Here is a 15000-nt window from a genome sequence, read left to right on the forward strand (position 1 = left end):
TGCCTATATCATTAATCATAACCGTATCACTGGTCTACAGAAAATGTCCTATGTGAACGGCTCCTTATTCATTCTGCGCTGCCTGCTCTTGCTAAATGCCCTCAGCAACTTGTTAGCATGTTTACATTAGCAATTTAAAGCACATAACGGTTTCACATTTGAGGTGTCACTGTGTAATTTATGCTGTGGAATAAAACAAGGAAGTCACGAACCTCATTTTATTCTTAAATCTAAAACTGCTGTTGCAGAGCCATTAGAAATCCCTGAGGGGAGCTGTTAGCGAAAATGCTAATTCACTTCCAGGTTGTAGGGCAACCAACCGTACAGCTAGTAAGTATAGAACGACCGTCAAAATGTTTTAATGCCTTAGACCTTTCATAACCATTGTGGAGGTTTTAATTTTAGCCTTTTAATCACATCTAGCCTGAATTCCGGTAAAACAGAGTCCTAGCTAAACAAAGTTTCTGTAAAAGCTGAAGTAAAGTGAATTAAAATCTGATTAAGCGACGTCTCGGTGAAGGTCTAATGAACGTGAAGACACTTTTTGGTCTTGGAAGATACAGAAAAGTAATTTATGTACTCAACGCCCTGTTTCACCTTTTTAAAGAACTTGTCTGGAGAGATAATGAGGGAATCGCTAATGACTTGTCTCACATGCTCAAAAAAATAAATCGAAACACCTAAGGTTACTCAGTACACCATTAAGAAGAACTGATAAGGATGCTGTATGACAAATGTACAGAGAAACTCATGTCTGACAATAAATTGGAGAAAAGGGTAGTTAAATAAATAATTAAATCATAAAAAAGCGGCTACGAAACTGCCAGTCTACTGCGAACAATGGCCGGATCCCATTTGATTTCATTCAGTTTTTAAACACTTGCTAACAGTATTTTAACATCATCTTTTTTTCTATCACACTCTTTAGAAAGCGCTTGAATGTATAATGTATTCTTTCAATGTAAAAAAATACATAAATAAAAACAAAGATTATGTACCTCATTATCGCTAATGATATGGCAAACACCAAGGTCCAAAAAGCACTCTGTGTGTAGCCCTGTGGGAAATTATATGCCGTATCTCGGATATACCAGGGTGTTACGGTTAAAGAAAAAGTGTGTGGAAAGCAGATAGCTTTGTAGAGCAACGACGCAGAGAGTTAATGATGTTAAAAAAAGGTCCTTTGTAACGCATTTGCTTTTTTCTGCACTGTAGGGAAATGTATTAGTAAGGACTGGGTGTGTGACGGAGACATAGACTGTGAGGACCAATCGGATGAGGAGGGCTGTGAAGTATCTGTCTGTAAGCCTCCCAAGTTTCCCTGCGGCAATGACACGTCTGTGTGCCTCCCGCCAGAGCGAATCTGTAACGGTTGGAGGGACTGCGCGGACCATTCCGATGAGGGACCCTACTGTGGTGAGTCATGGGATGGGGGTTGTTAGTTAGTGCTGACCGGCCTCTGACGCTAATGGTGTTATAAGGATTAATGTGATGTAGAGGCGTTCATGAATCAACATCCTCGTTGGAACAACATTGCTATTAAGCAGTCAGATCAGCTTAAATCACAGAAAAAAGGAAATGTTACAAGCATAATATGCATCTATGCATTCTATTATTATTCAAGATTCATTTATAATATTATTATATAATAAAATATATTCCATAACGTATTTTATAATAATAATGATAATCATTTTTGATGTTTTGCACTGACCAAAATTATTAACGCAACACTTTTGTTTTTGCCCCCATTTTTCATGAGCTGAACTCAAAGATCTAAGACTTTTTCTATGTAGACAAAAGGCCTATTTCTCTCAAATATTGTTCACAAATCTGTCTAAATCTGTGTTAGTGAGCACTTCTCCTTTGCCGAGATAATCCATCCACCTCACAGGTGTAGCATATCAAGATGCTGATTAGACAGCATGATTATAGCACAGGTGTGGCTTAGGCTGGCCACAATAAAAGGCCACTCTAAAATGTGCAGTTTTATCACACAATGCCACAGATGTTGCAAGTTTTGAGGGAGCGTGCAGTTGGCATGCTGACTGCAGGAATGTCCACCAGAGCTGTTGCCCTTGAATTGAATGTTTATTTCTCTACCATAAGCCATCTCCAACAGACATTTCAGAGAATTTGGCAGAACATCCAACCGGCCTCGCAACCACAGATCACATGTAACCACACCAGCCCAGGACCTCCACATCCAGCATCTTCACCTCCAAGATCGTCTGACACCAGCCACCCGGACAGCTGCTGCAACAATCGGTTTGCATAATTAAAGAATTTCTGCACAAACTGTCAGAAACCGTCTCAGGGAAGCTTATCTGCATGCTCGTCATCCTTATTGGGGTCTCAACCTGACTGCAGTTCGTCATCGTAACCGACTTGAGTGGGCAGATGTTCAAATTCAATGGTGTCTGGCACTTTGGAGAGGTGTTCTCTTCATGGATGAATCCCGGTTTTCACTGTACAGGGACGATGGCAGACAGCGTGTATGGTGTCGTGTGGGTGAGCGGTTTGCTGATGTCAACGTTATGGATCGAGTGGCCCATGGTGGTGGTGGGGTTATGGTATGGGCAGGCGTATGTTATGGACATAGGTGCATTTTATTGATGGCATTTTAAATGCACAGAGATACCATGACGAGATCCTGAGGCCCATTGTTGTGCCATTCAACCACAACCTTCACCTCATGTTGCAGCATGATAATGCACGGCCCCATGTTGCAAGGAGCTATACATAATTTCTGGAAGCTGAAAACATCCTAGTTCTTGCATGGCCAGCATACTCACCGGACATGTCACCCATTGAGCGTGTTTGGGATGCTCTGGACTGGCATATACGACAGCATGTTCCAGTTCCTGCCAATATCCAGCAACTTTGCACAGCCATTGAAGAGGAGTGGACCAACATTCCACAGGCCACAATCAACAACCTGATCAACTCTATGTGAAGGAGATGTGTTGCACTGTGTGAGGCAAATGGTGGTCACACCAGATACTGACTGGTTTTCGGACCCCCCCAATACAGTAAAAGTGCACATTTTTGAGTGGCCTTTTTATTGTGGCCTGCCTAAGGCACACCTGTGCTATAATCATGCTGTCTAATCAGCATCTTGATATGTCACACCTGTGAGGTGGATAGATTATCTCGGCAAAGGAGAAGTGCTCACTAACACAGATTTAGACAGATTTGTGAGCAATATTTGAGAGAAATAGGCCTTTTGTCTACATAGAAAAAGTCTTAGATCATAGTCTTAGAAATAGTCTTAGTTCAGCTCATGAAAAATGGGGGCAAAAACAAAAGTGTTGCGTTTATAATTTTGGTCAGTATATGAACACAAAGTTGCGACTTTTTATCTCAGAATTGCGTGATATAAATTCGGAAACGCAAGCTGTGAGGTCAGAATTGTGAGATACAAACACGAAGTTCAAACTTTTTTCTCAGAATTGTGTAATATAAATTCACCATATCGAATTTACCCGCAATTGCAAGTTCTAAAGTCAGAATTGCAAGACGTAAACACAAAGTTTGAACTTTTTTCTCAGAATTGCGTGACATAAACTTGCCATATCGATTTTTTGTGTGATATAAACTTGCAAATTGTGAGTTAAAAAGTCAAAATTGTGAGATATAAACACAAAGTTCACACTTTTCTTAGAACTGCGTGATATAAACTCGCAATTGCAAGTTCTAAAATCAGAATTGCATCATATAAACTCGCCACATCGATTTCTACAGTAAAAATTGTGAGATATAAACACAAAGTTCAGACTTTTCTTAGAATTGTGTGATATAAACTCGCAAGTGCTAGTTCTAAAGTCAGAATTGCAAGATATAAATTTTGTATTCAGTGGCAGAAACGGACTGCCATATATTTTCATTCACCTTGATTCATTTTCTTTCCCAAACAAATTTGAGACACATTTTATACTTTTAACACACTTAAATGAATCTTACTCTCACGTCAGATTGTAAAAGAGTGTGATATAATATAGATAGACTCCCAAATAATGTCTTTATATACTGCTTTCTTCATTATTTGATGTGAAATAAATGGATTTGTTCCTTTTTATGTGGCGAGTGTAGTGTGTGTGTTCTCACACTGTAATTCTGATGCTGTGTGTGGCTCTTGGGGAATTGGAGGATTTGAGTGAGTGTGTATTAAGGTTCATTTAGGAAAGCTTCAGAGAGAGATCTCTTCCCTCAGGTGAGATGAGGTAGTGCTGGAATATCAGCTTAGAACCAATTACATCTATCGGCTCCTCCTCACACACACACACACACACACACACACACTTTCTCCTCCAGACTGATTAATGCTGGAGAGCACACTGAAAACTGGCCTCTGAGGATGTGTGAGAGAAGAGAAACAGACTCTGGATGGTCTTTTTTGCTGTTAGTAATAACTGAAGAGTCTAAAATATATATATTATCCAGCGTCTACTTGTGAACCGCATATTTTTGGTACAAAATATGAATCAAATATGAGGAATGACGCAAGGAATTCAATATATCTCATACTCCCCAGTCATATGACATTTAGCTTGAAATATCATCAGATATCGGTTTCGTCTGTCAGAGAGGAGATTTGACTATGAATGTATTTCCTCCTTTCTATCAAAATAATTAGGTTTTGTTCAGGCAGGCAGCAAAAATCCAACTCGAATCAGTTTAATTGTTTGTAGCTTAAACCACATGGAATCTGATTTTAAAAAACCTCATCCAAACCGAATCAATATGTGGTATAAAATCTGATTACAGTCCGATGTGTTTCAGATCGGGTTTTGTTTTCTGTGTTCGGGATGTGACTGCGGTGACGTGTGGCTAAAGCTAGAATGTTATACACTCACACAAAGCGTCTTCAGCTGAGTTCCCTCTTTTGTACACACATGTGCCGTTCTCTTTGTAATGAATAGTGAATGAGCAAAGGAGCGAGCCGTTTTGAACACAGCATGTGCCAAATTTTCTCTTTTTACAATGACAGCTGCTTTTGTATGTCTCTTAGCGCAAGTCATCGCTATGGCAACCATGCCGGATGCCAGATTTTGAGTACAATATTTGAACAAACGGAAAGCATTTTAGAAATATGTAATCATTTGAAAATTTTATACATATATAATTTACTTTTTCAATTATTTTTTCAATATGAACATCCCAAAATATAATTGAGTTTACTTTTTTTGCCTGAGATTTTCTGAAATTAAGTACATTTTTCTTTGTTAGTACAACCTATTTGTAAATTCAATTAAATATATTATTAAAATGAGAGGAGAGGGAAAAAAAAAAAAAAAAAATTGCCCTTAAGCTAAGCATTTTTTTTTCCTTTGGAAAATGAGAATTTATTTATTTATTTGTTTATTTGTTTGTTTGATCTTTTTTTTTATTTATCTATAAAGAATTGAATAATTTGGCTTCTCAAATAAAACATAAAATATAAATTATGTAAAATATAAAGAATAATAAACTTAATTCAAAATATATTTTCTGAAAATAATTTTTTAATATCTTACAACATTTGCTTTTCAAAAAAAATATTTATAATATAAAGAATTGAAGAATTAACTGGGAAATTTTTCAAATAAAATTATACATTATGTAAATCATACCATTTATTTATTTTATTTATTTATTTTTTATTTTTTTAGAAAAACATTTTGTCATTTGAGCAAAGAATAAACTTAATTCAAAATATTTTTTTCTGAAAAGAAGTCTTAATATCTGAAGTCTTTTGCTTCTCAAAAAATATTTATTTATTTATTTATAAAATAAAGAATTTAAGATTTAATTAAATAATTTTGCTTCTTAAAAAAAAATAAATTAAAATGTAATTTATGTAAATTATAAAGAATAATAAACTTAATTCAAAATATATGTTCTGAAAATAAATCTTAATATTTGAAGACTCTCATCTCATCTCAAAAATTATTTATTTATTTATTTATAAAATAAATAATTTAGAAATTAATTAAATAATTTTGCTCCTCAAATAAATATCTAAAATATAAATTATGTAAATTATAAAGAATAATAAACCTAATTCAAAATATATATTTTTATATTTTAAGTTTTAATATCTTACAATTTTTGCTTCTCAAAAAATTATTTAGTTATTTATCAAATTAAGAATTTATTGAGGACTTTTGCTGCTCAAAAAAAAAAAAAAGATGAATTATGTAAATTATACCATTTATTTATTTATTTATTTATTTAAAAATGTAGAAAAACATTGTCATTTGAGCAAGATTATTATTTAAAAATAAAAAACTTAATTCAAAATATATTTTCTGAAAGTAAGTCTTAATATATGAAAACTTTTATTTATTTATTTATTTATAAAATAAAGAATTGAAGAATTTTGGTTCTTAAAAAATATTATTTATTTATTTATTTATTTATTTATTTTAATTTTAGAAAAAAAACATTTTGTTATTTAAGCAAAGAATAATAAACTTAATTTTCTTAAAATAAGTCTTAATATTTTAAGACTTTTGCGTCTCTAAACTACTTTTTTATTTGTTTAGGAAATAAAGAATTGAAGAATTAATGGAGAATTTTTAATAAATTATACCATTTATGTATCTATTTTTTATTAAATATAAAATATAAAATATTATTTTATATTTATTTTAATATAAACTAAATAATTTATTTTATTTAATTGCTAATTATTCTGTCATATCTTTATATCTCAGTGGCCTTTAAATAAAACAACAGTGTCAATAGTGTTGCTGCTAAATCGAAAATCCTTAAACTGTAGCGCAGCAAGCGCAGGTTCAGCGGGCCTGAAAAGAGCATTTAACGTCGCATTTCAGTCTAATGCCCCTATTAATTTTAAATGGGCCAATCAAACCCCCATTAACTTTAAGCACACTCTCAATGTCCTGCTAAAATATCTTGAACATGGCAGCGAAACCTGGGCCGAACCCAAATCCCGCTAGCCGCTGGCAGAGATGAATGCACTCGCCCCGGTCAAGATAAATACAAAACCGTCAAAACCCAATGGTCTAGAAACTTTCCAAAAAATTTTCTGAGTTAGATAAATATTGTTTAAAACAGACCTGGCCCACACGTAATGGGACTAATCGTGATGAATGAGCCTCCAGATCACGTTCCCAGCTTTGTAGAGTGAATCTTGGAGAGAAATGGGTCACCTTTTTTTTTGGTCTTTGTTAGTATGCAACTCAAATGCTCCAACCAGATCGTCAATGCTTAGCTGGTTCTTTATATATCTGTATAAATATCAACAGCTCTTTCCTGATCTCACTGAGCTTTGCAAGGTTTTGCCCTGCGGCTGCTTTTCTCAGCGCTACAGAAGACGTGTGAATGGACCTGCTGGCCTTTGGCCTGAAGCGCGCTCTGCTTTGGGGACACAAACATCTTCTGTCTTCTAGAAGATGCTATGAATTGGTAATTATAGCTTGTTTTTAATGCAACCTGATGTGATCTGACATACACATGGATGCTCTTGGATACCTACATAAATGTATCATCTCTCTAGTGTTGGGGAAAGATACTTTTAAAAGTAATGCAGTACTGTATTGCGTTGCTCCATGAAACTGTTGCGTTTTATGGAAAGTAGTGTGTTACTTTTAATCTGAATTTCTCTCAACATAAGGAGAGGAGAGCTGTCAGGCAGTAAATGGGAAAACAAAGTAACTGTTGTTACTTATTTGAAAAAGTAGTTACTTGAAAAGTAATCTGATTACATACACTCACACTTATCGTTCTATCTGTCTATCGTTCCGTCGTTCTATCGTTCTAACATTATCTTTTGTTCTGTCATTCTAACATTTTATCTATTGTTCTGTCATTCTATCTATATCTATCTATCTATTGTTCTATTGTTCTATCATTCTGTTGTTCTCTGTTCTATTGATCTAACATTTTATTTATCGTTCTGTCGTTCTATTGTTCTATTGTTCTATCGCTCTATCATTTTATCTGTTGCTCTGTCATTCTAACATTTCATCCATTGTTCTGTCATTTTATCATCTATCTATCTATCTATCTATCTATCTATCTATCTATCTATCTATCTATCTATCGTTCTATCGTTCTATCATTCTGCCATTCTATATGTCGTTCTATCGTTCTATCTTTCATTGTATCATTCTATCTGTTCTATTGTTCTAACATTTTTTTATCGTTCTGTCGTTCTATTGTTCTATTGTTCTATCGCTCTATCATTTTATCTGTTGCTCTGTCATTCTAACATTTCATCCATTGTTCTGTCATTTTATCATCTATCTATCTATCTATCTATCTATCTATCTATCTATCGTTCTATCGTTCTATCATTCTGCCATTCTATATGTCGTTCTATCGTTCTATCTTTCATTGTATCATTCTATCTGTTCTATTGTTCTAACATTTTATCTATTGTTCTGTCATTCTATTGTTCTATCATTCTATCTATCGCTCTATTGTTCTATCATTTTATCTGTTGCTCTGTCATTTTAACATTTTATCTATTGATCTATCTATATATCTATCATCTGTTATTCTATCTATTATTTATGATTCTGTCGTTCTAACGTTTTATCGTTTTATCTGTGGTTCTATCATTTTAACATTTTATCTGTTGTTCTATCATTCTATCACTCTATCATCCTATTGTTTTTTTTCTGTTGTTCTATTGTTGTATATTTCTATCATTCTATCAGTCTATTGTTCTATTGTTTTATCTGTTGTTCTATCATTTTTTATCTATCTATCTATATCTATCTATCTATCTATCTATCTATCTATCTGTCTATCTGTCTATCTATTTTTGTATTGTTCTATCATTCTGTTGCTTTAACTATAATTCTATCGTTTTATCTGTTCTGTTGTTTTATCATTCTATCATTGTATCTATTGTTCTATCATTCTATCAGTCTATCATTCTATTGTTTTATCTGTTGTTCTATCATTCTAACATTTTACCTGTTGTTCTGTCATTCTATCATCTATCTATCATCTATCTATCTAGCTATCTGTCTATCTATCTGTCTGTCTGACTATCTATCTATTGTTCTATCATTCTATCATTCTGTCGCTTTATCTATAGTTCTATCGTTCTATCACTTTATCTGTTGTTCTATCACTCTAACATCGTATCTATCATTATGTCGTTCTATCTGGTTCTACCTTTCTATCTGTCTATCATTCTATCTATCGCTCTATCGTTCTATCATTTTATCTGTTGCTCTGTCATTTTAACATTTTATCTATCTATCTATCTATCTATCTATCTATCTATCTATCTATCTATCTATCTATCTATCTATCTATCTATCTATCTTTCTATCTATGTATATCATCTATTATTCTATCTATTATTTATGATTCTATCGTTCTAACGTTTTATCGTTTTATCTGTTGTTCTATCGCTCTAACATTTTATCTATCGTTCTATCATTCTATCACTCATTTATTGTTTTATCTGTTGTTCTATTGTTGTATCTTTCTATCATTCTATCAGTCTATTGTTCTATTGTTTTATCTGTTGTTCAGTCATTTTATCTATCTATCTATCTATCTATCTATCTATTGTTGTATCATTCTATCATTCTGTTGCTTTATCTATAATTCTATTGTTTTATCTGTTCTGTTGTTCTATCATTCTATCGTTGTATCTATTATTCTATCATTCTATCACTCTATTGTTCTATTGTTTTATCTGTTGTTCTGTCGTTCTATCATCTATCTATCTATTTATCTGTCTATCTATCTGTCTGTCTGTCTGTCTATCTATTGTTGTATCATTCTATCATTCTATCGCTTTATCTATAGTTCTATCGTTCTATCATTTTATCTGTTGTTCTATCACTCTAACATCGTATCTATCATTCTCTCATTCTGTCTGGTTCTATCTATCTATCATTCTATCTATCTATTATTCTATCTTTCTATCATCTTATTAATATTTCTATTGTTCTAACATTTTATCTTTCTATTGTTCTATCTATTGTTCTGTCATTCTATTGTTTTATCTATCTATCTAGACTCTTTTTTTAATGAATTGTAAATTTTAAATAAAGACTTCAAGGTGTTCAGTCAAACATCAACATGACAAAACCAGGGTGATAAAATCAGACTTATTCACAAAGTCAAAGAGGTTTCTTTTTTTTTTTTTTGAATATCAGCCTTTAAAAATGAATTTTTAAGTGACTCTCTGTCCAAAAATGATCAATTATTTCTCTGCTGGAACTTTTTAAATTTTCTCTACTGTATTAGTAACTTCACTCAGACCTCACGACTCAGTTTTGCCAGTGCCAGATTGTACCCTAGCTTGATTGAATGTACTTTCACTTGCCATTTTATACCTTTTCGAGCTCCTTTCCCTCATCAATGATCCATTTCTGTTCCTCACATCTCTTCTGCCTGTGCTTTGTTGTTTTCCATTTGAGTGTCTAGCACATTTTTATTCACTCCGCAACTCCACCAATATGACTGCCTTGAGGTTTATGGATACATTATCCTCTGTCAGTGCTAGACGCTTAATTTAAACCTTGAAACCACTTGCTGTTCAAGGTGGTGTTACCTTGAATCCCTCTGTGGCCTCTTTATTTTGGGGGGAAGACAAACTAATGTATTTCTTATAGCTGTCCCATAATTAGTTGGGATTAGTATTTTAACATAAAATCATTTAGTCGTCACTGTCCTGCTAAAGGTTTTTTTGATTGTGACAATACCTTTGTCTCAATAGTTATTTAATGAACTTGATTTTTAATGTTCATTTAAGCTTGTTTTGCCTTCAAGTGCATTAATGTTGTACACAAAGAACTACAGTATAACACCATCTGCAACAAATGTATGCTTTATTATCACTGTTAGAAATAGCATTATAGCTCTTATTACCCAAGAGGCTAACCGCAATATACTGCTAATTGACAACTTTAACTAATACTTAACCACGTTTTTCCATTTAGCATCTCACCATGGGACCACTTCAATGGTGCACCGTCACATTACATTGTCCAGCCATATATTACAATAAAGTGAAAGTGCCTCTGAGCTTTCACTAGAGGAAAAACTAAGCACAGATATACTAGAAGAACATACCTATAGTACACAATAGCTTAATATAACATAAATAATGTATCTTACTAAAATATGTAGTAGAATACGCATGAAGGATTATGTTATTTTAAAAATCCACATTGTTTTTACATATTTTGGACTGTGGAGGCACCATTATTTCAATGACGTCAAATGGCTGGACTTGGTAAGCTACTGCCGCTACCTGTTGCTGTTTTTACCGCAAAACAACTCAGCACACACAACTCGGAAAATAAAATACTGATACGATGATCACAGCTACTGAAAGAGCTTACGGTTAGCGTTGGATATAAGCGTAGGCTTAAACCAAATGCCGTACCATCGATTTTTCCCCACGAGGAGTCTAAACGCCCCCGGATATCGAGTGAAAGCCGTGCTGAGAAACTCCTTTAGGTCATGGCGTCATGACAAGTGTCGGCATGTTTACATCCTGCCAGGATGGCATCTAGCGTTTCTTGTCTCTGCCATTTTTAAGCTCTTTCAGTTTCTGTGGTCTACTAAAAACCTCAGAAGCATCAGGGCTGAAGTGGAGAGAACAAAGATGCGGGTCTTTACGACGTTTTATTCGTCCACAGGCATCTTCCTGCTCTTTTCTCGTCTTCTTTATCACTAGGAAAGCAGTGAAGACTCACATCGCTTCTCTTGTTGTCCTTTGACTAAAAGTGACAATCAAACACTGCACAATGTGACATTGTATCAGTATTTCACATCATCGAAATAATGGCGCAAAATATATATTAAACGATGTGGATTTTTTAAATAATGTAAATCTTTCATGGATATTTGTACTATAGCTATTTTTCCAGCACCCTGTTTTTATGTGTATTTTAAAGTATTGCATAAGAAACAAGTGATGGAAACAGCAAATTTCAATAAAATAAAATAAAATCCCTTAATTTGCAAAAAAAGTGCACAGCATCTGAAATGTTAATATGGTCATTATGAAATGCCTGAGCAAAGTCTCTCGTCAAACTATTTCTGTGTAATTGCCTCCCAGAACCGTCTTACACAACTCACAACTTACACAGCAGGCATCCACCTCTGAAAGCAATGACCACTTGCATTCATCCAGGTGCAAGTAATTAATATATGCGGACCACAAAACCAGTCATAAAGGCGTTTTTCGAAATTGAGATTTATACATCATCTGAAAGCTGAATAAATAAGCTTTCCATTGATGTTGTTAGGATAGGACAATATTTGGCTGAGATACAACTATTTGAATATATGGAATCTGAAGGTGCAAAAAAAATCTAAATACTAAGAAAATCGCCTTTAAAGTTCTTAAAGGTGCAATAGGAGATATTGGAAAATGCTAACTTTAGCCTGATAGCTCTGAAAGTGAATGCCCCACCCTCCCTGCAAATCGCTGTCTAAAGCCATGCCTCCCGAATGCATGAACACAGACTAGGCGTATTTTCCCCAAGTTTAATAAAACCCATCGACATACACGTTCACATGCATGATCGCGTGAGGAAGAATGTACACAAGCGTGCATCCAACTCAGGTCGCAAACAGAAAGGAAATAAATAAAATACAGAGAGACAGATGCCAGTAGAGCGAGTCATCTCTTCACCTTTCCAGAACGTACAGACACATTATGCACATGCGCAATTGTCAGTCTCCCTCAAAACTACCGTAAATCTGCTCTAGTGGCCGTTACAACATTACATGTCATTAAGCGTTAGAACACTTTATAGTACAGTTAGTAAAAGTATTACAATATCAGGACGGAAGATCAAGTTGTTGATGTTTGGCTGTCATTCGCGCTCTGTCTGCAAAGCGTTCGTGAAAACGATTCAAAACGCTCGAACCGAGAGTTTTGATTGGACGAACATTTCTTGGTCCTATGTCTTCCACAGACTGTATCAATGCATTGAAATACATTTAGACCACCTTAACTTAATGATTGCTATCGAGATGGGAAGAGACTTTCAACCAGCATGACAAAAAATGTTTCTGAAGACAATCACCTATTGCATCTTTAAAGGGGTCATCGGATGCCCATTTTCCACAAGTTGATATGTTTCTTTAGGGTCTTAATGAAAAGTCTATAATGTACTTTGGTTAAAAATTCTCAATGGTCGTGTAAAACAACACACTTTTTACCTTGTCAAAATCAGCTGTGCAAAAATCATTCTGGTCAAGGCTGCTTTAAAGGCAAATGAGCTCTGCTCGCCCCACCCCTCTGTTTACTGTTTACTTTAGCCGCATTTAGTTTAGCCGCTAAACTTGCTAACTAGCACGTTATTAGGAAAGGCGATCGCAAAGATTCATAAAAAAAAACCCTTATACTTACTTCTGCTGTAGGTGAAGCTGAATCATGAATGATTTGCACAAACGTAGACGGATATATGTAGATCGGTAGCCGCATTCCCTTCACAAACAAACGTAATCAACTGCATCTACAGTGGCTCAGATGTTGGGAGTAAATGACGACCACTATGTTCATTATTACATCCAGCAACACAACACCTCAATCGATCTATTCTTGTCTAACTTACATCTCTGCTCCGGCATCATGGAGGTCGGACTGTTACAACTGATCTGAGGTAAGACGCTCATGTCAATCAACTATGGTGGGAGCAGCCTCTGTGGGTGTGACGGCACAACGACAGGCATCTGAGAACGGCTCGATTTGAAAAAGGGGATATTATTTTTACAGATTAATTAAAAACCACAGCATGAATTTTTATCATTATAGGGTAGATTTGTACATACACTGCCAACACACATTAATGTTCAAACAACATGTAAAAGTGAACTTTGCATCCGATGACCCCTTTAATAATGCATATTACTAATCAAAAATTAAGTTTTGATATATTTACAGTAGGACTTTTGTTAAATATCTTCATGAAACATATTTACTTAATTTCCTAATGATTTTTGGCATAAAAGAAAAATCAATAATTTTGACCTATGCAATGTGTTTTTGGCTATTGCTACAAATATACCCCAGCGACTTAAGACTGGTTTTGTGGTCCAGGGTCACATATATGAAAATCATTACATTCAGTGGCTTCTCCTATCTTTCTTAGTGATAGTGCCAGGAAGTGATGATTTTGTTGGATAGTAATGGTGCTTATCCGCAAATGTTTTATGCGACATTCCAATTTTGGAATTAAGTTAAATTCGCAACTTTGGATGGAAGCTAATGAATTGATCAGGATTGAATACGGTACAAATATGTTCCTCTACTACCCCAGTACCCAGCTGTCAGGCCCCAAAAGATGAATATTAGTACCTTAGAGTAGTACTACATACCTTTGAGGTACAACTATGAATCTTTTAGGGGTAAAAAAGATACAAAGATGTCTCTTTAAAGGCACTTCCCCAGTGATAAGCGGTTGTACCCCTAAAGGTACAACTTTTGCGCTTTTGTCTGAGAGTGTAAACAGTCTTTCTCTAAGGCCTGCGTTTGTGAACTGTTGAGCGAAATAAGTAGTCATTGAGTCGGTCTACTTGCTGACCAAGAAGCGTATAGCCTGGAGGATCGAACAGGGAGCACCAAACTCTTGTTTGTTCATTCTCTGCGATTTCCTCAGCTCCTTCAAGCGTCTACGGCTCCCTGCTGTTTGGCCGTATGTCTGTTGAAGAATTCCATCAGTTCTTACCGCCTCACTGTTCGGACCCTGCTATTTTCTTTGGAAGTGACAGTTTCTTGCTTTTTTTTTCTAACAATAACCCACTTGCTTTTTTTTTTTTTCCTCAGATGAGTGTTCGGTGAGGAAGGGCGGCTGTAGTCACGAGTGCTTGGTGGCGCCGGGTAAAGGTGTCGTGTGTTCCTGTCCGTCCGGGTTCCATCTGGGTTCGGATGGCCGGACCTGTGAAGCCCTGGATTACTGTACCAAGCACCTACGGTGCAGCCAAGTGTGCGAACAGCACAAGAATACTGTGAAATGCTCCTGCTATCCAGGCTGGAGTCTTGGACCTGATGGAGACAGCTGT

At 35.1% G+C, this 15000-nt stretch overlaps 1 protein-coding gene across 1 annotated transcript in view; it reads left to right on the forward strand.

Moving 5' to 3' along the window:
* Positions 1 to 15000, forward strand: part of lrp1ba (low density lipoprotein receptor-related protein 1Ba) — a 387570-nt gene that overhangs the window by 156561 nt on the left and 216009 nt on the right. Inside the window, exons 22-23 of the mRNA XM_051094447.1 lie at positions 1216 to 1416; positions 14765 to 15000. The exon at positions 14765 to 15000 is cut by the window's right edge and continues 10 nt beyond it. Of these exons, the coding sequence (XP_050950404.1) occupies positions 1216 to 1416; positions 14765 to 15000 (437 nt within the window). The remainder of the gene's footprint in view (positions 1 to 1215; positions 1417 to 14764) is intronic.

This window comes from Labeo rohita, chromosome 22 (assembly GCF_022985175.1).
Source record: "Labeo rohita strain BAU-BD-2019 chromosome 22, IGBB_LRoh.1.0, whole genome shotgun sequence".
Classification (NCBI taxonomy): domain Eukaryota; kingdom Metazoa; phylum Chordata; class Actinopteri; order Cypriniformes; family Cyprinidae; genus Labeo; species Labeo rohita.